The following is a 25,559-nucleotide window of genomic DNA, read 5'->3' on the forward strand; positions in this document are numbered from 1 at the left end:
ATCAATGTATGGTTGCCTTTCATGCATCCCCTGCTGGGAGTTGGCCTGCAGGGAACCAGCCTGCAACCCAGGCATGTGCCCTGACTGGGAATCGAACCGTGATCCTCTGGTTCACAGGCCCGCGCTCAATCCACTGAGCTACACCAGCCAGGGCTTCATTTAAACATTCTGATTGGGGGGAAGGGTTTACAGGAACAAGTATGAAGGACACATGGACGAAAACTAGGGGGCAGGGTGAAAATGGGAGGGAGGTGGGAAGGGATGGGATGGGAGTAAAAGATAGAAAACTGTACTGGAACAACAATCAAAATAAAATGTAAAAAAATAAAAAATAAACTTTGAGTGGTACCAACAGATTACCCTTTAAAATCACTGCACCACATTATACTCTCAAAACCCACGTAGAAGAGTAGCCATTACATTTCCCTAAAAACACAGCATATTGAAATATTACTTTTATATTTCATTATTACTTCCAAGCTTATAAGCTTTATAAGCTTTTGAGCTTCAGCAATGCAGAGCAATATGGAAAAGCTTCAGTAAACTCCAAGGAATAATGGAACACTATATAGCTCTTACGTGGAACAAAACTAAATTAGTATATGTTTGCCGAAATACATAGACATGGTTGTTTTAAAAGGACACAGTAATATGCATGTGACTGAATTACATTTTATAAACATCACACACACATAAATAAAGGCAGTAATAAAGTCCTATATACTGAAAGACAAAACGGCAAATCTATAATAATGGTGACCCCCAAGGAGAGGTTTTGGTGGGAGTGAGGTGGGGTAAGACAGAGTTAAAAGGGATCTTTTACGTTTTACTCCAAACACTTCTTTTTTTTTTTTTAAAGATTTTTAATTTATTTATTTATCTTTAGAGGGGAAGGAGAGAGGAAGAGAAACATCAATGTATGGTTGCCTTTCGTGCATCCCCTGCTGAGAGTTGGCCTGCAGGGAACCAGCCTGCAACCCAGGCATGTACCCTGACTGGGAATCGAACCGTGATCCTCTGGTTCGCAGGCTCGTGCTCAATCCACTGAGCTACGCCAGCCAGGGCCTTCCACACACTTCTAATACTGTTCAGTTTTTATTTCCTCAAAGAGCATTGTTCATGTGCTGTTTTTATACATATGGAAGTTTCAAAAACTGAACACACAACAAGAACTAAATAACTGGACAGAGCCTAGGTAAAAGCACCCTGTGTAAATATTTTCACACAGCAGGGACGCGCTCATTATATTCTGGGAGACTGGCATACAGCAGGGAGCCCCAGGAAGAAGTGAAAGGTGCTCGTGCTCCCCGGGTGAGCGTGTACTGCGCCCACTGTGCATGAAGTTCCACCCCAATAGTCCTCACAACCAACCTGTCAATCCACGGTCATGGATCATCACTGTCTTACACATTGTAACACACACACACTCTCTGAAATGATAAGCAGTGTTCTTACATCACAAAAATCAATGACGAAATCTCCAAGTTTTTCTAATTCCAAATTCCTACACCTTTCCACTGACTTAATCTTGTCTCAATGACCCTAACAAAAAAGGCTCCTGGTTATACAATTTCAAGGTTCTTAACCTTTGTTGTGCTTTTAGACACTTAGGCAATCTAGTTAATTCCATCAGCCCCATGTGAGAAAACAGTTTAAAATGTACAAAATAAAATTTACAGGATTACAAAGAAAGTCAGTGATATAAAATGCAGTTATCAGCCCTGGCTGGTGTGGCTCAGTGGACTGAGCACCGGCCTGTGAAACAAAGGGTCACAAGTTCAGTTCCCAGTCAGGGCACATGCCTGGGTTGTGGGCCACATCACCGGTATGGGGCGTGCAAGAGGCAACCACACACTGATGTACCTTTCCCTCTCCTACTTCCTTCCCCTCTCTCTAAAAATAAATAAATAATATTTAAAAAATAAAATGCAATTATCAAAATATAAAAAAGTTATGATATACCAATATATGCATTAGTTTATCAATGCATTAAATAGTAGGACCTAGCACTGGTCTACCATAGTAAATCTGAGGTAGTGATGAGTGCAAAGAATATTTCAAGATATCTGCTAACAACTATAAAATCCATGTCAACTGTTGACAAAGTTACAGCATTGTCTGTTGTCTACATAAATAAAGCAAATGTAAAATTTTACTTTATTCTTTGTGAAAATACAAAAATTAATCTGCGTTCCCTTTAGGAATCCATGAACCCTAGAACAAACAGAATCCTGCTAGCAGCATTATTTTCTTGTATGTGGCTGTCTCCCTTGCAGTGACTTGCTAAAAAACAGAAACCGAGTAAGAAAGGGACAGGAAGAAAGGCAAGCGAGGGAAATGAGAGGAGAAGAGGAAAGGGACACCAATAGGTACAGGCAGGATGTCTCAATACTGAAATTATTGACTTCGACTTAAAATAATTACCAGTGTTTCCATTAGAGTAAATCTTTTATGACAGGAGTATAATATAGTGGTATTAAAAAATTAACATGGGAAAAAGAAAAGCATTATATTTAAAGTCTTTTTTAAATGCTGAAATCCATTTACAGCCATCGCATGCAATAAAAACAGTAAGGACAGGAGTAGTGAGAAGGTCACCAGTGTCCGTGGCCCCACGTCATTATCTACTGTCACTACGGTCCCTTCGCTCTGCGTGGGCCTCAACGCCATGCAAATGATCCTCCAAGAATGATCTCATAAAACAAGCTTTACAATACCATCTTTGAATGACAAACATACTTGTCCTTCTCTTTTCCTCCACCAAATATGGGATGCAGTAAAACTCCGCCAGTTTTCAGTTCATACGCCACTATCTTGTCCAGCTCCTAAAGAAGACGTAAAAATAGGCATCAGTGAAAGCTTTTGTACATACACATTTAAAATTGAACTTCAATTTCTTATCTCCTGGTATAAGAATGTAAGTTCATTAAAATAAATGAAATGCATTTGGAGGGTAGTTCGCGTCCTTATGAACAAAGCACAATGCACAGCTGGCTGAATGACAGCCTAAAAAGCCTCGTCTACTTTGTGACTTCAGGGTTCCCAGCAATTCTTCCTAATGGATCTTCCCAACCTCTCTAATTGGTTTTCCATGTTTATTTCTGCCTTCTCTGTATTTGGCTTTGATGGAGACTTTAGGCAAGTAAAGAGAAATGAGGATAAAGTTATGTCAAGTATCAACAATATTTTTAAAGATTTCATTTATTTTTTAGAGAGCGGGGAAGGGAGGGAGAGAAACATCAATGTGTGATTGCCTCCTGCACACCCCTTACTGGGGACCTGGCCTGCAATCCAGGCACGCAGCCTGACTGGGAATAGAACCAGTGACCCCTTGGTTCTCAGGCCTGTGCTCAATCCACTGAGCCACAGCAGCCAGAACAGGAATCAACATTTTTAAATTCCTCCAGTATTCTCCAATATGACACACCTCAAAGTTTAAAAAAGAGCAAGAGAGACAACACAACCAGGCTTGAAATTCATGACTAGTTTAAACAACGTACAAGCAGGACAGAGAAGTGGTAAAAGCCACAGTGAAGTGGTTGAAAGCCAGATCTAAATCCCACCTCTACTACTTACTAACTGTGTAACTTTGGTCAAATAACCTAACCTCTCTGTGCCTGTTTCCTCATCTGTAAAATGGGGATAACAGCAGAGTAGTTAGGAAGATTGACATAGTTAGCATTTATAAAATGTTTGTAACAGTGTCCGAAACACAGTAAATGCCATATGTCATTTTCGTTCATGAGCAGTCTTTGAAATGGAGAGTGAACTATTCAGTTCTAGATGGAGAAATTCTTTCACAGTTCTAAATGTTTAAAATCTTCCACAGTCACCTCTGGCTTACTTAAGTTCAGGTTTGGATAATGAAGATAAATAAGATGAGAAAAGGGGGAAGGCAGAAGGGTCTATTTAATACACATTTTTCCAACTGAGAAGAAGCTAAATAAGCATGATTAAATGCTTATTTAGCATTTGACTGATATATGATTGATTTTATTGATTGATATATGGTTAAAATGTATACATACATGAATAGAATGGGCTGAGCAAAATACACTTGATTTTTTTTCTTCTGTGTCAAATCTTTGAGTAACAGGAAGAAAACTAAGAATGGCAGGAGCATAAATGCAATGCAAAGCTAGCCCGCACATAACAGGCACTTACTATGCATGAGGCACTGTGCGTATTACACATTACGATGTCTCACAATCCCCTCCGTGGGGTAGATACTACTACTACTCTCCTCACACAGATGAGGCTTGCAACGACTAACCAAGTAACGAGGCCTGTAAACGGATGAGGCGGACCGCAGAGCAATCTGACTCCAGAACCTGGGCTCTAAGTCTAAACGAATTTAGGAAGCAGAGAAACGCATGAAAAACGAGAAGGGGGACACTGACTAATGTGATGATTAAGGAAATATTCTCTTCCTTAGCGAAGAAGTTTTTAGAGGCCAACACTGACCATGGAAACTGACAAAAACACACCATTAGTCTTTCTCGGTATAGTGATGCTCAGTTGACTGGGAAAAAATCAGAGACTCTGAAGGACAGTAAGTGCCTTACAGCCATTAAAACGAAGGCCACGCAACTCGGAAACCAGGAGCACACTAACACGTCTCAGTGACTTCTAAGTGGTAATGGATGTAGTCAGTTTACCTCTTTAATCCAATGGCGGTATTCATTAACACCAAAAGTTTTTTTCATCCAGAGTCCATAAATATAGCCTGAAATTCCCTTCAGTACCCATTCATCAGACCTAAGTGACGAGAAGTAAAAATATGAGCTTTCAATCATAAATATTCTTCAGCTAGGACTAAGGTAACAGGTGTAGTGTATACTTCTCTGCCTCCTAAAGAAAATGAAAGTTAGTAACAAGTCATTTGGTTTCCCCACTTCTTCCAGCTGAATTCTGCTTCCTGTTCCTCGGACCTCCACCCCCCCCCACCCCGCACACCTGGCTTCCCCTTTGGTGGCGGGACCGCTGCACAGCTGTACTTCAGCACCCCACACCTGCGTGCGTCCTCTGCCCCAGCAGTGCGGCTTTCCACACAGAGCTGTCCACATTGTCTGCCTCGGAAACTCAGGTGCCTGCAGCCAGGACCGTACTGCTGCGTCTCCAAGTCCACACTCTATTATTACCAACCCCGTGCATAACTATCAGCGGGTACCCAAGGCCTGATGTTAAATTACTTAGTCAATTTTCTCAGTTTCTCAAGAGGAAAGGCAATTGACATCATTCATTTATTTATTCATTCGTATATTTATCCATTCATTTATTTGTTCATTCAAATATTTCACCCACCATGTTCCAGGCACTATTCTTTTTTCCTTTTATTAAAGGCCTTATTTATTTATTTTTAGAGAGGGGAAGGGAGGGAGAAAGAGAGGGAAACATGATATCCAAGAGAAACAGCGACTGGTTGCCTTTCACATACCCCCAACTGGGGACCTGGCCCCCAACCCAGGCACATGCCCTGACCAGGAATCAGACGGGCAATGTGTCAGTCCACAGGCTGGTGCTCAATCCACTGAGCAACACCAACCTGGGCCAGGTACTATTTCTTAGTGAAACTATGTGATTTTAGGAAAGTTACAACTCTATGAACAACAATAAAAACATTTAAAAAAACAGAAAGTTATAAATCCAGAGGCTTTACCCTCTGCCCTCTCTCTTCCAGCAAGAGAGGGGAAAAAACCCTATTTACATATTACTTATAGCACAGAATGCTCACAGTTATAATCTTACCTGTGTTTCCAATGTTTCTTCATCTCAAGTTAATGAAAAAGAAAATAAAAACTGTTCTTATCTCCTACCTCATTCAAGTAAATCAGTACAGAGCTAGGCTCTAGCAGGAAAACTCCTGTCTCATTATCTCCATTGTAGAGGACCTTGGACATTACCAACCGATTAAGCACTGACATCAGAATTCTAACTACAGTTTTCTGTACATTCAAATCCTTTTATCTACGGTATTCATTCCGTTTCTTAAGAAATTTTGCTGTCGACTTCCAGCCAAGATGGAGGCGTAGGTCGATATACTTTGCCTCCTCTCACAACCAAAAGAAGGACAACAACCAGTTTAAAAACAAAATACAGAATTGCCAGAAATTGGAACTGTATACAAGTTCGACAACTAAGGATTTAAAGAAGGAACATTCATCCACACTGGTAAGAGGGGTGGAGACAGGCAGCCAGGGTGGAGAGGACTCACGGCAAGGTTGTGGGCAGCTGGTAGACTGGGTGCTCCTACATTCATGGTCCTACATTTGTGTGCAGATAAACCGAGAGGAACAACTGGGGAGCCAGACAGACCACACAACCCAGGGTTCCAGTGCAGAGAAATAAAGCCTCAAAACCTCTGGCTGTAAAAAGCTGTAGTGGTTGCAGAGGCAGGAGAAACTCCCAGCCTCACAGGGGAGTTCTTGGAGAGACCCACAGGGCCCTAGAATGTACAGAAGCCCACCCTCCCAGGAATCAGCACCAGAAGGGCTTAATTTGTTTGTGGATAGAAGGGGAAGTGACTGAAAGCCGGCTGAGACCAGAGTATGTGGCATTGTTCCCTCTCTGACCCCTCCCCGACATACAGCGCCACAACACAGCAAAGTGGTTGCCCTGCCCTGGTGAACACCTAAGGCTCTGCCCCCTTACTACATACCAGGTGTGCCGAGACAAAAAACATGGCCCAGATGAAAAAATGGATTAAAGCTCCAGAAAAAGAACTAAGCCACGAGGAGGGAGCCAACCTATCAGACGTAGAGTTCAAAACACTGGTAATCAGGATGCTCACAGAAATGACTGAGTATGGCTGCAAAATAGATGAAGAAGTGAGGGCTATGAAAAGTGAAATAAAGGAAAATGTACAGGAAACCAACAGTGATGGGAAGGAAACCAGGACTCAAATCAACAATTTGGAAGAGACGGAAGACATAAACTTTCAACTGGAACAGAATGAAGAAACAGGAATTCAAAAAAATGAGGAGAGGCTTAGGAACCTCTGGGACAACTTTAAAGGTTACCATACCTGAATCATAGGGGTGCCAGAAGGAGAAGAAGAAGAAGAACAAGAAACTGAAAACTTACTTGAAAACATAATGAAGGAGAACTTCCCCAATCTGGCAAAGGAACCAGACAGGCAAGTCCAGGAAGCTCAGAGAGTCCCAAAGAAATTGGACCCGAGGAAGCACACACCAAGGCACATCATAATTATATTACCCAAGATTAAAGAAAAGGAGAGAATCTTAAAAGCAGCAAGAGAAAATTTACACTCATTATTTTTCTTTAAATATGTATAGAATAGTGTCTTTAAAATAAACTGCTGTTGTTAGCACAAAAGTCAGCTTACACTGCAGGAAAGAAAAGAAAAACAAAATTTCTCATTTCTTTTTCTCAGTAGTTGTAAACTTTGAAACTACTTACCAAGACATCCTGGATATGAAACATCCAAAAAACTGCTGGGCCAAGGCCTGGGCTAAACACCTTCTGGTCAAAGGTGTCTCGTCTATAATCATGGCACTATGTAAAAGATTTGTGCTGGGATTCAAGAGAGACAGCTAGTTATAACCAAGAAATAAACAATTATTGAGTCAAAATAGAATAATCACACTTTTAAAATAACAGAATTTAATTTAGACATAAAAAAACTAGAATATTCTCTCCAAGTTCTTACGCATCTTTTCAAAATTCAGCTTAAGCACATAATCTTGACATATTTTGTTTAAAGCAAGGATTGTAATGTTTCCCACTGATTTGCATGAAAATATATTTTTGAAGGGTAAGTGGGCAACATCACCAGTCAGGTATGTTAATTAGAAACTAATCCTCCTACAGCCCTGGCTGGTGTAGCTCAGTGGATTGAGCGCAGGCCTGAGAACCACACGATCGCGGTTCAATTCCCAGTCAGGGCACATGCCTGGGTTGCAAGCCAGTTCCCGGCAGGGGACCACAAGAGGCAACCATACATTGATATTTCTCTCCCTCTCTCCTTCCCTTCCCCTCTAAAGATAAATAAATAAAATCTTTGGAAAAATAAAAGAAACCAATCCTCCTACAAAGGGCTCTTCAAATTTGAAAAATCTTTTCCAAACAATAACTATTACTTTTGGGTGTTCTATTATTTACTTCCCTGGGCACTGACCCATCAGATCCTCCTAATACCACTCTGGAGAACGCAGGGGAAGTACCATTATCCCCTTTTTATAGATGAGAAAATGTAGGCCTAGAGAAGGTAAAGTGATTGACCTTGACCCATGAAACTTCTGGAGATTTGAAACTTTGCAAGGAATGAAATAAGGGAAGGTGGTAAGAAGAATAAAAAAAGGGAGGGGGGATAAAAATAGTTTTCCTTTTTCCTTACAAAAAAATTTGGCAGTATAAGTGAATGTGTAAGTAGCGCTTAAAAAAAAAAACCTCTCACCCGTTATCCACAAAATAACTTGTATAATATTTTTCCAATTGCATCATCAGACAAGAGTCTTCTTAAAAATATGTAAGACATTAATATCAGTTAATTCTAGATGAAAATAGTATGAGTGTTTTGGGTTATTCTAAAATTTTCTTCTTTATACTTTTTATATTTTTTTAATTTTACAAACACTAGATTTTCTACAAAGCCAACCATGATTAAAGTTCAAAACATCTTGAAATTCATCATAGTATAAATAACTTGTCTTTGCATCATTACCCTAATGATGCAAATCTGAAGCCATACCAACCTGAAAATGCTCATGGAGGCGTAAGCAGCGACTTCGACATAAGCCTCATCAATGAACACAGTCTTAAAGCAGGAGTATGGGTATCGGCACGTAAGAATTTCTTCATAAAACTCGAACACTTCATGAAGATATGATGTGGTATGTTTAAGCAATGGAAGAAGTTGGGGTAAACAAAAATGAGTAACCTGAAAACAAAAGCAAGGAAGAACATCATTAAGTGATTTAACTTTAATATTTTATATTTCCTAAATATCTACAATTGAGATAGACTGAAATATTCGTATAAATACTTCTCACCCTTTTCACAAATTCAAGGTACTGAAAGAAAACACCAGTGTGTGATATCAGAGATTACTTTTACTATATTAACAAAATATTTATTATACTTAAAAATCAAATGTATGATGAATTGTAAGTCTGTAAAATGCTTTTAACCCAATGAAAATAAAACTTGGGTTTCAAATAAAGTTAAAATTCTTCTGCATATGCATATGAAACAAAAAAGATTTAAATCTGCAAGACTTTTAGATTTACCTTTGTATGTAAGTACCTAACCTAGTGAGCACTGCATGTTATAGTACTATCTTAGTAATTATCAATGTTAATCATACTATCTTTACTGCACACAGAGAAAAATTACCATAGCCCTCCTCTACCATCTCACCTACATACAGAAAGCTGCAGGACGTGTATGACTTGTTACAAGGTAAGAAATGCCTACAACACAATGAGTAATTCTCATTTTCTCACTAGGCTACGTCACACCTTGGGCACGACACATAAATATCACATTCCATGTTACTGTCCCAATTTAGGATTCTGTGCCAAGTCAATGGCATCAACAATGTCAGAGCTCACTCTTACGAGAATGACCTGGCAAGGTCAAGAGCAGATCAAATCTGAGCTAATCTTTTTGAACTGGACAAAAGTTTGATAGGTAAGGAGAGGAAAAGAGGACATCCCGAACAGTATCAGAAACAGGAAGAAATAAGAAACAATCAGGAAAATCTAAGTAAACTATATTGAACCTAACAAACACAAGTAAGAAAGTATAAGAAAAAAGCTAAAAAGGAGTATTAGGGTCAATTTTTAGAAGATCTTAAAAGCCGTTCTAAAGAGTTCTGTTTACTACAGGATTGTGGAGGCAAGGAAAGTTTAAATGTACGATAAAAATTACTTTTCTGACAGCATCATAAAAGACGAGTTCCAAGGCAACCATAATAGTGAGGGATGAAAATGTGTGTGTTGTTACTGGACAGGGCCCAAACTGCACCATGGTTAACACATCTCTTCGGTTCAGACAAAAAATAAAACATTCCCCCCCAAAAGAATTCACTTTCAGACAAACCTACATGATTGCCCCTACTGATACTGGGGACAAAATGAAATGAAAACTATTTGAGACAGAGCTATATCTCTGTCTAAGATATGGGCTCTAAATATTCAAGAAAAATACCTGACTGTCATTTACCTTGCCCTCATCCAATGGCTCAGAGTGGGAAAAAGAATTCTTCCAAAATACAGAGTAGGAACTAATCAAACGTTGACTTCCAGGTTGATCAATTACCAAAGATAATAAAATTCACTGCCAATCTTATGAGTGAATATAATTTTCAGAGACATTGTCAAGACAGTAAACGCAAAACTCTTCACAAAATATCTTGAATAGTTTCCAAGAGTGATTTCAAAAATCTTGTGAATTTCAGGAAAGCAAACAGAAGAGCAGACCAAGGAACTCACCAACAGTCTAAGCCTAGCTGCCCTCATTATTGCTCACATAACTCAGAGAAACGCTGTTGAGATATACATGGTCAAGTATAAACCTCGTAATAGATATAATCACTGAAACTGAAAACATAAAGCACCAACAGTAAATAATAAACTCATTCAAGTGTTACTTTACATGTGTACAGTAGCCAAGAGGGTCAATAACCAGTTAATCACTTTCTAATCAAAAGCAGTCTCACTTGGGGAAATATAAAAACCCCGTCTGACCTACAAACTGATAAATGATTTGTTGAAGGACATGGGGTGGGAGGAAACTGGAAGGAGCCTTCATGAGTTTGTTGAATAAAATTCTAACCCAGCCCAGCCTTTTCGCTTTTCTTCTATACACTGCAGTGAGAACAAATTTGCTCTTTCTTTCTGAACTGCAGTCTTTCAGACCGAGACACGGGACTGTAACGTTCATAAATATACTCCAAACAAAAAGGTGACCGTAATAATAAAGAGAATCAAGTACAGAAACCCAGCTATGTGCTCTCATCAAAGTATACTTGAAGTTCTTTTGGATGCAAAGTCCTCTGCTGAAAAAAAAATCTGAAGTTTATCTATAGTACGATGATATTTTGAAAGGAATTCATTCAGGAAATCAAATCATTAAAAATGCATCAGACAAGGGAACCTCTTCTTTCTAGTGATATTTCTGACAGTTAAAAGAAGAGCCAAGAACCTTAGTATTTCATTAATATCCTTCTTTCTCTCAGGAGTGGACGGGTAAAAGGAGAAGAAGGAGTAAGAGGCCACACCTCATGCATGTACGGATCTACAAGTATTTCGAAAGGTCCAATGGCCAAGGAGATGTTTGACGCGGCTGTCGGAATGGTAAGCATGTAATGGAAGGTCTTCTTCCTCATATCATGGGTGTACACCGTCTCCACCAAGTCGCCATTGGAAACAGCCACCATCGCAGCATCTACTGTAAACTCTAACTTCCACGTACACAATTCAGAGTACGAGTCAACGCATGGGAACCAAAACCTAGAGGGAAAACCGACAGCATAAGAAATATGTTGGAAGTGTGACTTACAGTGCTTTCCCCATGTATAAATTATTGTAACATTCATAGAGCAACTACAAAGAGAAGCTTTAGCTATCTGACTGCTGAAGTTCTTCCCCGTGCAACCTGAAAGAATATGATTAAAGACAGAAATGCATCTCCAAATATGATCTGGCAATATTAAGTAAATATAGCATGTGGCACCTTCAATTCAAACCCTCAAAAGAAGTAGGTAATTCTTAGTTTGCAATCTTTAAACTAGAAACAGAGTAAGTTTCACTTGCATATTCACTTTAGTTCTGATGCAGCGTTCTCTTCCACACAATTACTGTTCAGAATCTATTTCGTATGTTAGAAAACTGTTGTGGAGTATATAATGCACTGTACAAATTCAAACAGTGCTGATAAAGCCATACATGAATGTCTAGTTGCCTTTCTACTAATTCAAGTTGGGTTTTATTATGTGCCAGAGTTTGTACTTGGTACTGAGACAACAAAGAAGTGTATGATATCATCCCTGGTTTGGAGGAGTTAATAATCTGAGGAGAAAATGCTTATTATAAAGTAATATTTCAGTAACATGTAACGAACTATAGAACTGTGAGAATATACAACTACACACAGTGAAGCTAAATCTCACTATCATAGTGTTCAACAAAAAAGCCAGACACAGTCCTGGCTGGTGTGGCTCAGTGGTTGGGTGCTGTTCTGTGAACCAAAGGATCACTGGTTTGATTCCCAGTCAGGGCACATGCCTGGGTGACAGGCCAGTTCCCAGCAGGGGACACACGAGAGGCAACCATACATTGATATTTCCTCCCTCTCTCCTTCCCTTCCCCTCTAAAGATAAATAAATAAAAGAATTGAGATAGTTTTGGAATAGCAGACTTGCACATGAGAGAGAAAAGGAAAGACGTGAAAGTGAGGAGAAAGGACAAATGGAACAAGACTCAGAAGAGGAAGAACAAGTTGGGAGATCAAGCTGGTACTTCACATTTTACGCTATGTATGTGCACTATATTTACACAGAAAAACACAACTGAAAAATAAAATTAACTGCAATACATAAGAATAATCTACCTTGTGGAATTCTGATACCCACAAGAGAAAACGTGAGCACCTCTCTCTGCCATACTTCCCTCTACACTGGGCACCACAAAATGAAGGCCTCCTTTTGGCTGATCCAATGAAAAGTTGATGTGTATCTTTAGGACCTTTAATTCTGCAACAAATAAAAACACACATACATTGATATGTAAGTATACAATTAAGTAACAGTGGGCTATGTAATAAGGGCAGACTTACGCTGGACATAAGATAGGAGTCAGAGGCTCAGTTTTACATGAAAAACCACACTACTTAACCTAGTTTGGGCTCTCACCATCTCTCTGGCTCGGTTACCTCGGCCTCCCGCCTCTACTCAATTATAGTCACTGCGATTTCTCCCAAAATGTAGTTCTGGTCATGCTGTATCCTCACGCCAACATCCCTGACAATGCTACACTGCCTAAAAAAAATTCAAAACTCCCACATTGGACACTGAAGTCCTTCCAGATCCAATTCAACACTTACTTTTCAGGTCAAATATATGGTGACAGAAAAGGCCTTGACTTTGGGTGGTGAGCACACAACGCAATGTACAAATGTTGTATCACGGAACTGTACACTTGAAATCCATATAATTTTACTAACCAATGTCAGCCCGATAACTTTAATTTTTTTTAATATTTTATTTATTTCTAGAGAGAGGGGACAGGAAGGAGAAAGAGTGTAAGAGAAACATCGATGTATGGTTGCCTCTCATGTGTCCCCTGCTGGGAACTGGCCTGCAACCCAGGCATGTGCCCTGACTGGGAATCGAACCAGCAACCCTTTGCTTCACAGGCCCGTGCTCAATCCACTGAGCTACACCAGCCAGGGCCAATAACTTTAATTTTTTTAAAAACAAAGGACATAGAAGCCCAAAATAAATAGAAATAAAAACAAAACCAGACTGACTAACAGAGTGTGTTCTCAGGTTACATCACCCCACAGTTAACCCTGGCAGACTTTGGGGAGTAGGTGAAGAAGGGAAGGCTGGAGGAGCTGGAAAAGCTACTCAAGAATTTACATTATGCATCATTTATTATGTTTTTGTCTTGCCTGATTTCTACAGAATAAATGTGCTTTTATAATGAGGTTAAAGTTTCTTTTAATTTCCCCCCAAACCTTATAACACATGGACTGTCTTCCATCTCTGAACATAAAATGACCTTCTGTGCCCGTCCCCTAAATCGGGTAAACCTCTCCCGCCACCCTGAATAAAAAAACTCCCTCATGCATAAACACTACCAAAAATATGCAAAATCGACACAAAATGTCTGCCCTGGTCAGTGCGGCTCAGTGGATCAAGCGCCAGCCTGTGAACCGAAAGGACGCTGGTTTGATTCCTGGTCAGCACATAGGCCCGGGTTGCAGGCCAGGACCCCAGTGGGGGCACGTGAAAGGCAACCAATCACAAATCGATGTTTCTCTCCCCTTCCTTCCCCTTCCCTTCCCCTCTCTCTAAAAATAAAAAAAAACTTAAAAAAAATGTCTTTTACTTCCTTAACATGGTTAATTATTATAAGGCTAAATAAAAGTATTATATATACTTTTATAATAAAATCACAATATATAATTATACAATACATATTATACATAATTATAATGGTCATAAATTTATTTGAGAAAATAAGAATTTAGAAATAATGAGACTATGTTCAAAAGTATGCAGAGTGAATGTTGGAAACTTTCAAGCCTTGATTTGACTACTAATTAATGACCTTCGGCAGTTCAATTACTCTCTTTGGACTTCAGAGACTTTTCTATAAAAGGAAGAAATTAAACCGAATAATTTTTTAGGATCCCTCCTGCTATACAATGCTGTAATTCTGCCCTGGCTGATGTAGCTCAGTGGACTGAGTACGGGCCTGTGAACCAAACCATCGCAGTTCGATTCCCAGTCAGGGCACATGCCTGGGTTGCAGGCCAGTTCCCAGCAGGGGACATACAAGAGGCAACCATACATTGATATTTCTCTCCCTCTCTCCATCCCTTACCCTCTAAAGATAAATAAGTAAAATATTTTTTAAAATGCTATATTTCTAAACTGACTTGATATTGTATGGGTTCTCAAGTGACAAGCTATTCCATCCATCCAAGTTGTTTTACAATTTTCACTTTAAAAACAGCAGTGAAATGAGCTGATTTTTGTCACAGCCCGACTGCTGTTTTCCTATCAGCCTGCAATCCGATCCTCTAGGGGAAAAGAGATTCCAACTTGCGCATATTTCAACGTCCAATTCTGACATCATTTTCATGGGAAAGTTCTAGTCCCCGAGTCTAACAGAACTGTGCCACTCAGTCAACACACTTTTGGCAGCTTACCGTCAACGTGTTTCCATAACTCTGATGGAACCTTAATGCAAAGTTCTCCGTTTCCCGCATCGGGGTCCACAGCACTCACTGCAGCTGCATACGCGTTGGAAAAATAATTGAGATTTCTCCTGGGGGGTTAAACAAAATGTTAACAATAAGCCACCAAGGATTTTCTTAGATATGTGGTACCATTTGTGTAAAAGCATTATGTCGTCCTCCATAATTCCTAAGAACACTTCCTAGGCAAGTACTTGTTGCTCTACTCACCATGACTAAAACTACTGAACCTCAAATCAATGACCTATCGTGTCCGCTCACCAATGCGGTGTGATTATTACGACTGTCGCGTTACTGAACAACCCTGGAATGCCAAAGCCCTCCAAGAGATAGCTCTGGTTTTGGGGGGGGTGTCCCCCTGTATTTCTATCATCTACCCNCTTACCATCAACGTGTTTCCATAACTCTGATGGAACCTTAATGCAAAGTTCTCCGTTTCCCGCATCGGGGTCCACAGCACTCACTGCAGCTGCATATGCGTTGGAAAAATAATTGAGATTTCTCCTGGGGGGGGGGGGGTAAACAAAATGTTAACAATAAGCCACATATTTCACCAAGGATTTTCTTAGATATGTGGTACCATTTGTGTGAAAGCATTATGTCGTCCTCCATAATTCCTCAGAACACTTCCTAGGCAAGTACTTGTTGCTCTACTCACCATGACTAAAACTACTGAACCTCAAATCAATGACCTATCGTGTCCGCTCACCAATGCGGTGTGATTATTACGACCGTCGCCTTACTGAACAACCCTGGAATGCCAAAGCCCTCCAAGAGATAGCTCTGGTTTGGGGGGGGTGTCCCCCTGTATGTCTATCATCTACCCATTGGATGAATCCACAAGGTACGGTTAATGACATTTCTCTAGCTTAATAAATTTTTCATCTAGTTAAAAAGGCAGATTTTAAATCACAGAGTTATTGTAAGAAAAGCCACTAAAACATTCGAATTATACACTCTTAACTTGACAGAGGCCATTCCTCCCATCTCCGCCTCTCTACTCTCTGGGAAGCATGAAATATTAACTACGGCTTTTAGCAATTACATAACCTGAAGCTCCGGAAGGTTATCACACAGACTGAGCGATAATTTTAACAATTTGTTAGACAAATAGGTAAAATAAAAGGTATAAAAACTCCAGGACCACAATAAAAAAAAACTGCTTCACATCCCAACTATTTTTTAAATTACCACACAGTAAAAGTAACTTCAGTCTTTGGTATATAATTCTATAAAATTTTAACACATCTAAAACCACTACAACAATCAGGATATAGAACAGTTCCACCATCCCAAAGTCTCTAAGCTGTGCCTTGTGTCAAATAAACAGAACCATAAAATGCAGCCTTTCAAGAGAAGTGTTACATGCGTTAGAGTTTGTTGCTTTTTACACTGAATAGTATTCCATCGTACAGACTGTAGCACAGATTGTTTATTCATTCCCCCTCACTGAAGGATGTCGGGGCTGTTTACAGCTTGCGGCTATCACAAATAAAGCTGCTATGAACAGTTCTGTATCATTTTCTTTGTGACTTTAATTTTCATGTCTGTAGTACAAATACCCAGGAGTTGGGCTCCAGAGTGATGTGGTAAATATATGTTTAGCTTTATAAGAATCTGCCAAACTGTTTTCCCGGAGGGCTGTACCACTCTGCATCCCCACCAGCGGAAGGTGGAAGTGCCAACTGCGCCTCCTCATCCCGGCCAGCATTTAGTTAATGTAACATCTGATACTAAAGACCACACAGTACATCCATAGATTATCATTTCTTTCCAATAAACGTTAAAGAACATGAAACTTGAAAGATAGCTAAAGAACTTGTAATTTCCCAGTTATCTGTGAAATTCAAAAATAAAAAAATCATTTTACAAAATGTCAAATTTAAACATTACATACTAAGCTGCTTAGTTTCTTTAAGGGAAATTACTCTTATAATGTCCTCGTTTCCTGAGCAAAAGTAAAGTAGTCCAAATAAAATGCTGAGTCATCAGAAATGAAACCTATTAGGAAGTCAGTTATGAGAAACAATTTTCTCATGGTTTGTATTTCAGTGTTTGTTTTCATAATACAAATCAAATGTTTCCCCTTTCAGAATAACCTCATAAAAGCCCAAAATTACAAGGCATGATAATAAGTGTTTTCAATGTTCAGAATAGTGACTACAAAACACTAACGTGCCCTTGCCTAATAACCACCACCTCCAACTTTTCAAGCAAAATAAGAAGAATCTTCTCAAAATGGTGGACCTAGGGGGAGAGAAAGAAACACGGAGGAAAGAAAGAAGTTGGCCGCTGTGGCTACCCAGCCACAGAAACAGTTTCTTTGACAAAGTCCACATTTATTTTATTCTAAAAAGAGAAATATAGCCCCCCAAAAAGAAAGAAAAAACTCACCAAAGAGCCCTAGCTCCTATGGACGCAAACTATAACCTATCTATAATTCATAAGATTCAAACACAAAATATATTTGCAGAAACTTTAAGTGCTGAAATTATTTCATTTTACTGGGAGACAATAAGCCAAGGAGGTAGAGAAGCAGCGAGGGGAACGGGGGAAACCTAGAACAAGAGAGAGAGACAGACAGACAGAAAGACAGAGAAACAGAGAGAAGCCTTACAGATGTTACATGAACTACTGGGTTTTTAGGGGCCAGCAGACCTAATTTAACAACACAGCTAACATCTAGTGGGATAAAATAGGTAGAAATGCCTTTTAGACTCTCATCTAAATGCTTCCCCTCCTTACAATTCCCCTTATAGTTCAAAAGTGATGGATCTCAATCAAGGTGATGGATCTCAATCTCTTTCCATCAAAAACAGGAGGTCATGGCATCTTAACTTTAAAACAAATAAAATGTGATACAGTAGTATATTACTTATTTGAATGTTAGGACATTCTTGTATGTATTAAAGATCAAGTGTTACCACTGATAATTTTAAGTTTAATTTTCAATTTCAAAACTGCTATACTTTTTTTCTGTTTCAGCTTAGTGAAAATTCTTTTGGTTCATTCAAGAAGGCAAGCTAGAAATAAGAAAAGTAACAGAAATATCTTGGGATAGTAAAATATCTTGGGATATGCTAAAAACCTTAACTATCTACCTTTCCCAAAGTTCCCTTCAAAAAAAATGTCATCCATGGAAGATATTTTTTCACATCTAACTGCTAAAAAAAAGCAGTATTTCTTCTGAATAAGTAGTATTATCTATCTTTTGTCTTATGAACCTTATAAACCAGTGTTTACAAGAATAGTGTTTCCCTTCATAGTGTGGTCATCAGAAATATCAAAATCAAATCTACAGCTTTCCTCCAGTAATTGTGCACTCACTCAATAGTGTATACGCACCACCCTCTACATTTTTACCCTACAGACTAATTCCATTAACACCTTTCAACATCTAGTACCTAATAAAACTCTAAAGCAGAGAATCGACAAACGCCAGCAAAATAACGTATGCCATCGCTCTTAGAAAGCAATCGAGACTCTAGAGTTAGGAAGCATCCGAGATCTTGTCTCCCAGGATGCAGTCAGTCTGGCTCAAATACACGCTTCCAAGACTAAAAACAATTCTAGAGCTAGGCAAAAAAACAGAGGCGGCCAGCAAGCATTTACTAAGTGGCCATGGCCTACCAAGCTCTGCTTCCAGCTTAAAGAAAATTCACAATATAGCCTCTCTTCCCCAAATTCCTAACCTCGCAAATACTTCTTGTCCTTCATGACTTCTTTTTCTTTACCTGTAACACTAGAAGTGATGAGGCACCTTCCCTATCACCATAGAAAATTTTGAAGAGATATCAATCTTACAATAATTACAGTCAGGTGAAGCTTGCTTACTTAACCAATCTGGGGGCCACGGTTCGGGTCACTGCACTGTCACAGACCTGACCAGCGATAACCAGTAAAGCAGGTGTGCAAACACTGTGTTTCGTGACTGGCAGATGGAGCGGCTTCTTACCCGGTCATCAAACTCAGAGTTCTCGACTCAACAGCAGAGCATTTTGGCCTTCTGGCAAGGCAGTGGCGCCCCTACCTGTCCTTTTACAGGGAGGGGCCTCTTCCATTCATTAGTTTCCAGACAGAGTTACTACTCCAAAGGCAGATGATTTTGTAATGCCTTTTTATGTCAGTTCTACATGTATGGCTGGAAAAGCGATGTAATCTCAGCAACTGATCACCTTTGTGAGTCGGGAAGGCACAGGAGCAACTCAGAGATTTCCTGAATTTTCCCAGTACCATTTTCTTTTTTTTCCTCTGAGTTTGAAAGATTCTGATTGGGATCCAATATATCTAGAGATAAATCTCCTTCCTCAACCCTCCTAATCCCTTAAGATAGTGCTTCTCAATCTTTTACTTGTACTAGAATTGCCTGGCAGGCTACTAAAACCAAACTGCAGGGCCCTATCCCTAGTTTCCAGTCAGTAGGTCGGGGGTAATGCTTGGGAACCTCCTCATCTAACCCATGTAGTATTAGCGCTTCTTGTCTGGGAATCGTACTTTGAGAACTGTAGCCTTAAGGCACTCTCATACATGTAGAGTAGTATCTTGACTAGAAAGGAGTTTATAATTTTAAAAAAATGATAGTTCAGGACATTCTACCCCAAGACACTGAGAAGCACAGAAATGACATAATCCAATGCTGTCAGGGCTCTGAAAGGTGCCTTCATGTGCAGTTGACGGCATGTAAGTTACTACAAATCCTACCAGGGCATCACCAGGTAAAATGCTAAGCGCTTTAACATTAAGTAATCTATTCTCCAAATAAAATAATTCAAGGGCAAAAAACCCTAATCTGTTCCAAAATACTTACTCAACATTATTTATGATCACAAGAGCTAGACATTATGCATATACAGATACCAAACAACTAAGAATAATCATTCAAACGACAGGTATAAGTGAGTAGAATATTACCTAACCATAAAAATAATAAACAATGAAGCCTATCATGTTATAGATGAAAAAGTAAAACCAAAATATTTAAATTAAAAAAGGAGAACATAAAACCGATCACAACAATATCCTTACTGATAAAAGTCAGAAATAGCCTCAATACGTGCAATATAATTAAAGGTGAAGGAATGAGATAGTTCAGACATAATATTTTGTATGGCATTCTAAAGTGGCAAAAATATTTTATAGAATATTTTAAAGTACTTTCTGGTCTATAGATCATGACAACCATCTAACTTATTAAAAATTACACTTAATATTTATGAAATATTTTTCAAACATTAAAAGTAAAAAAATGGCTATGAAAACTTAAAGTTCTCCAACAGTACTTCTTTAAAACTATAGTCTGAAGAAGGAAAACAGTAACTTACTATGTTGGGCAGAACTAGTAATATTTCTTGAACCAAATGTGCAGAGTGCTAAAAGTAAAAGATATTAAAATTAGAAAAAAATGCCCTGACTGGTGTAGTTCAGTGGATTGTGGGCCAGCCTGCAAACCAACGGGTCACCAGTTCGATTCCCAGTCAGGGAACAAGCCTGGGTTACAGGCCAGGTCCCCAGTAGGGGGTGCATGAGAGGCAACCACACATTGATGTTCCTCTTCCTGTCTCCTTCCTTTACCCTCTCTAAAAATAAATAAATAAAATCTTTAAGAAAAAAAATTTAGAAAAACAAAACAAAGACAAACCTGGGAACCAGACTCTAATTATAATCATAGAAAAATCTACTGAAAAAAAGTAATCAAATCATACGAGAGACATGATTGTTAGAAATATCAAGTTTTACAGTGTATAACTTACTGTTTTGATTCACTGTGACAAACTTCCAAGGTTGGATCATTATAAATAAAAGCAGCTTCTAAATCGTTGATCCTTACTCGGTATATTCTACACTGTTTGCTGTTCAACTTGATTCTATTCAAGTTTGCAACTGTGGGAAATATAGTCAGTTCCACAAATCCCTGTAAAGAAAAGGAGAATAACTTCATCATAATTAGGATTGGTATGTTTCAGAGCATATTTCTTTGATTTCCACTACTATTACTACTACACATCGCACACTCCAGAGACAAAACCCCAAATAATCACTACATAAATACAAGTGCTCTCCCAAGTTACCTTCATTTCAAACATGGTAGTCCTAGTGACTAAGTGGGTGTGAATTATGTATGCTTCATCATCCTGGTGGTCCACATTCACTATCAGTGAAAATGAGACCACCTGCTAGGGGAAAAGGAAAAGGACTCACTACTCTCAAATATATTCATTTCTAACCAGACTGGAACCTAAACAAGGAGGAAGGGAAAAAAGTGACAGAGCAAAAAAGAAAATCAAAACCAAGTCAGTGAGTAAAAAAACATGCCCTCCTGCCGCCCAAAGAGGTGAGAAAACTAGACCAGTGAAGCTAACCAGTATGCGTCTCTGCTCATGGAAGGTAAACCAGGACATGTGAAGAGGTAAGAGCTACAATAAATACTCAGACAAGTAGGGAAAATCTACTGCAGCCACTTAAAGGAGGAGACACTTCAAAATGCTGGATAACTTCCAACCAAGTGGACAGAGGCCATATATATAATTCTACCACGCTAGCTGTGTAGTGAGCAACCTGAAAAAGGCACCTAAGACACAGAAGACAGCTAACTACACTGACTGGCCACCGCCCTGTTGTGCTGAATCAAATGGGAAAGGCAGACCAATGAAACATGGCATATCGGTCCAGAAAGTTAAAATCCTGAGTTGAACACTTCTGTTCTCAAACATGACTAAGGGAGGGCATGAAACAGTAACATTTCAGGGGCTACAAAGTAAACAGAAAAACTTCAGAGGCTGTAACAGGAATATCTAAGATGAAACGCAGGCAGTAAACAGAAGACTAGATTATAACAATTACACTGGCTACTGTTTAATGAGCACTATTAAATGCCAGATATTATATTATTTTCATGGAACAATTTTAAAAGATAAGTACTGTTATACTTTTTATAGCTAAATTACCAGTTAAAAATTATATCATTAATAAGTAGAAAATTGAGATCCAAATCCCCTTCTAAATAATTCCCAAATGATTTTGACCCACTATGCCACAATGTCTCAGTATAAGGCTTTTTAAAAAAAAAAAAAAGCCTGAATTTTTAGATACCATTCAACCCAACTGTCCAAAAGCCTAGAGATCCCACTGCTTTTTCCCCCAACTCCTAAATAACAGGAGAACCATGCATCCTTAAATTACACCATCTGGACAGATCTAGGTGGAAGCAAATGAGAACAGAAAAGAGCAAATGCTGTTGACAAACTCTGTGTTTAAAGGTATAAACTGTGGGCGGAACACCTAAATTCCTTTAATTAGCATTATCAGCAATGCAATGACCATCTACACAAATGAGCTTGGATCAGCTGAAAGACAGCAAACAGAACCAAGATAATGTCAAAAGTAAAACAGAAAGGATTATGGAAAGTGCTGTTGACAGGTAGCTAGCTGCCTGGGCGGGCCATAAGAAGAGGATCTGGCTTTCTAGATTAAGGTTAACAATAATAAAACTGCAAATGGAGTGCATTTCCTGAAGGTGAGGAAAGACCTATCTTGTATCATCAGGTCTCTGACACCACCTCGAGCCCTAACCTGTATTTGCTGGCCTGGGTTCAGACCCACAGATTGGCCTCCAATCCATTATCCTTAGCAACTGGTGTAACTGTAAACCCCCCAGGTCACCTAACAACTCACTCACTCTCATCTAACATCTCACTCTTGCTCCCTCTCCCCACTTCCCAGCTGACCATCCTCCCAAAGCCCCTATCCTACTTTAAGTGAACTCCCCTCCTGCCATTCAACCTTTTCAAAAACTCCTTTTCTACCTTCTAGCCTGAGATAAAGCATCTCTTAAATCCCCGTTGGCAAGAAGCTACTTTCTCGCCTTCACTATAAATTAGTAAAGGGGAAAACAGGAAACCTCCTAGTTTCCACTGCTACTCCCAGACCACTTACAGATTTTATGTAGCATGGAGTAAAGGAGCAAGGGTAGTATAATGTCATTGTTAAAAGCACATGTTCTGGAGACAGACTGCCTGCATTCAAAAAATCGTATGCAAGGAATATTGAGAGAGAAACTCCTTAAATAAGGGAACTGGACTTAATGAATCTTTAAGGATCCTTAAAATCTAAGAATCCATGACTCTTACGGAGAGATTACATCTTTAAAATCTATACCACTCACCCAAGTAAACAAGTAGGAGAGGAAAGTTCATGTTATAACTCGAATAAAACCAGGTTTCACTCAGATTTTGGTCTATTTAATATAGGTCCCCCTGAGAGTGTAAATTGAGTACTTGGGTCATCAAGGACTTTCCTGGAATGAAGACGTATCTGCAATCTATACATGTGAATGGGAGAGGGGGATGTTACTAGATTTCAAGCACCTCTAAAATGCCATTAACCAGCAATGCCACATAAATCAGGTCAGCCAAGAATCAGAAAACAAAGCTGGCCTCTTAGCAGCCAAGCTAAGCCAGTGTGTGCTGTAACCTTAATTTTTTCATAGGAGAAATCTCCTGTGGGCTTATTCTCCTTTTTAAAATTCTACAATGTTTGATAATTCAGACTTTCATATTCCACAATAAATTAAAAGGAATAAAATGTTAATCGAGATAGAGAAAAAAATAAAAAGAAGAACTGAGCAGGCAGCCAGTATATTGCAAGGTCACAGACCGTGGAGTCACACAGATCTGAATGCTAATTCTCAACTATTTTTGAAACAATTATCTGGAAGAGAAAGTTTCTAAGTATTGTAAAGGGTGGATTTGTTACTGCTTATGATTGTTGACAATATACTTACCACAACCGATTTTCTCTGGAAGTTTATGTTGTTAATGCAGACGACCTGATGGGTTGTATGTTAAAAAAATACAAAAATAAAATAAGTAAAGAAAGTATTTCTATTATTAAGTGAAGCATAATTCTATCCAGTATAAGCAAAGACTATGTTGCACGCACCTCAAAAATCCTACTTTATCTTTCACTTTAAAACCTACAAATTTGGGTAACTTGCTTGTTTTAAATTTAGCAAAAGTCACGAAAATGTCTTTGGATAATTTAACAGCTTAAGAAAAAGTTTTATCAACCTACAAGGAACATTAAATCTGAATTACTTTCATGCAAAGCATTTTCGCCCTAAAAATACCATTTCCATCACAGAGAGTGGGTTCTCATTTCCCACTAGGTTTCCCAAGTCAGTTTCAAGCAATCACAAAATAAACTAACGAAAACAAAACCTAGAAGAGAAAAGGAAGATACAAGAAATACTTATAATTTATATGGCCTTGGACTTTCAAAGCCCTTGTCTCCTTTCTTCCTGTTCATTCTGGCGGGCTCTAAACCAGTCGGCGGCATGAAGCGACTCTGCGGTTCGCCCGAGGGCTGCAGGGCATTACCAGGCTGCGGCACCTCGCACTCCTCCGCTCCCTACAGTCACGCTACGCGGCCGGGGCTCCCTCGGCGCCCACGTCCGGCCCCGCCCAACCCGCCGCTTCCAACTCGCTCCCCCCGATCACGTTCCCGAAGCTCGCCGAGCTCCGATCACGGAGATGCTCCTTCCAGCTACTACTCAAAGCCACAATCAGAAGACATTTCCCCTGTCACCTCTGACCTCTACGTCAGCGGAAGTGGGACTGCGACAGGGCCGGAAGTTTGTAAGTAGGCGGGGTTGAGCGACACTGTAGGGGTTGTGTGTTTGCCTTTGTGTAGTGGATGGGAACTGCCTAAGTTTAGGAAAGCAAATTCAAATATTTACCGGGTAAGTCGAGAGGAGCAGGAAGGAAAGAAGGGAATGTTTAAACTTTAGAGATGTAAAGGTCTAGCGCGAGTGCACGTTGAGAAGTGTGCGGCAAGGTTTGCGACGAGCCAGGGACTGGGGGCTAGTAACTGAGTTCTGAAACCCGAGGCTTTGGTGTGGGCAGAAACCGTCAGCTCACTGAGCCCCTAGAGATTTAAGTTGTAAAGTATGTAATTAGGTCCCAGATATCTGACTCAAACCGCAGAGTTCACTAGCCACTGCCAAGTCAGTATTTATTTTTAAAAATAAATGAACCATATAGAGAAAATTTTATTGAAAGACAGGAGACATAATTTTGAAGCCATGGTATTTGCGTTTCATGTGTTTGAGAATAAAAACGTTATAAATTTCAATAAGTTAAATCTTGGCTGATTGTGGATTGCCCACGTTATTTGCGTTTCATGTGTTTGAGAATAAAAACGTTATAAATTTCAATAACAGTTAAATCTTGGCTGATTGTGGATTGTCCACTAACGTTATTTTGTTTAAAGATTTTATTTACCTTTAGAGGGGAGGGGAAGGAGAGAGGGAGAGACATATCAATGTATGGTTGCCTCTCCTGATTCCCCTCTGGAAACTGGCTTGCAACCCAGGCATGTGCCCTGACTGGGAATCAAACGGCCGATCCTCTGGTTTGCAGGCCCCTGCTCAAACCACTGAGCTAAGCTAGCCAGGGCTGCCCACCAACGTTATTTCTAACCTTGAACCTGACAACTTTGGCCTGCTCCCTCCCAATGACAAGTTCTTTAGCTAAGTTAAAATTAATTTGAACTAGATATTGTAGTTTTCTAGTGAGTATTACCTGCGTGTCTCCATTATAGGATTCTAAACTGCT

General features: G+C 39.5%; 1 protein-coding gene across 5 annotated transcripts in view; it reads right to left on the minus strand.

Moving 5' to 3' along the window:
* Positions 1–24,532, minus strand: part of TAF2 (TATA-box binding protein associated factor 2) — a 61,161-nt gene extending 36,629 nt beyond the window's left edge. For 2 of the 5 annotated variants that reach the window (XM_037048449.1, XM_037048446.1), the window contains exons 1-10: positions 24,200–24,532; positions 23,729–23,783; positions 20,700–20,860; positions 15,335–15,453; positions 12,574–12,715; positions 11,243–11,474; positions 8,715–8,899; positions 7,420–7,533; positions 4,659–4,758; positions 2,740–2,825 (exon numbers count right to left, since the gene is read on the minus strand). In XM_037048449.1, the coding sequence (XP_036904344.1) occupies positions 2,740–2,825; positions 4,659–4,758; positions 7,420–7,533; positions 8,715–8,899; positions 11,243–11,474; positions 12,574–12,715; positions 15,335–15,453; positions 20,700–20,860; positions 23,729–23,783; positions 24,200–24,282 (1,277 nt within the window). In that variant the 5' untranslated portion in view covers positions 24,283–24,532. Of the gene's footprint in view, positions 1–2,739; positions 2,826–4,658; positions 4,759–7,419; positions 7,534–8,714; positions 8,900–11,242; positions 11,475–12,573; positions 12,716–14,901; positions 15,021–15,334; positions 15,454–20,699; positions 20,861–23,728; positions 23,784–24,199 lie in introns of those variants that run through there. The other 3 variants (XM_037048448.1, XM_037048450.1, XM_037048451.1) reach the window with 3 other exon arrangements.
* Positions 24,533–25,559: the final 1,027 nt, after the last annotated feature.

Source organism: Sturnira hondurensis, unplaced genomic scaffold (genome assembly GCF_014824575.4).
Source record: "Sturnira hondurensis isolate 20B ecotype Veracruz unplaced genomic scaffold, ASM1482457v3 Scaffold0006413, whole genome shotgun sequence".
NCBI lineage: Eukaryota > Metazoa > Chordata > Mammalia > Chiroptera > Phyllostomidae > Sturnira > Sturnira hondurensis.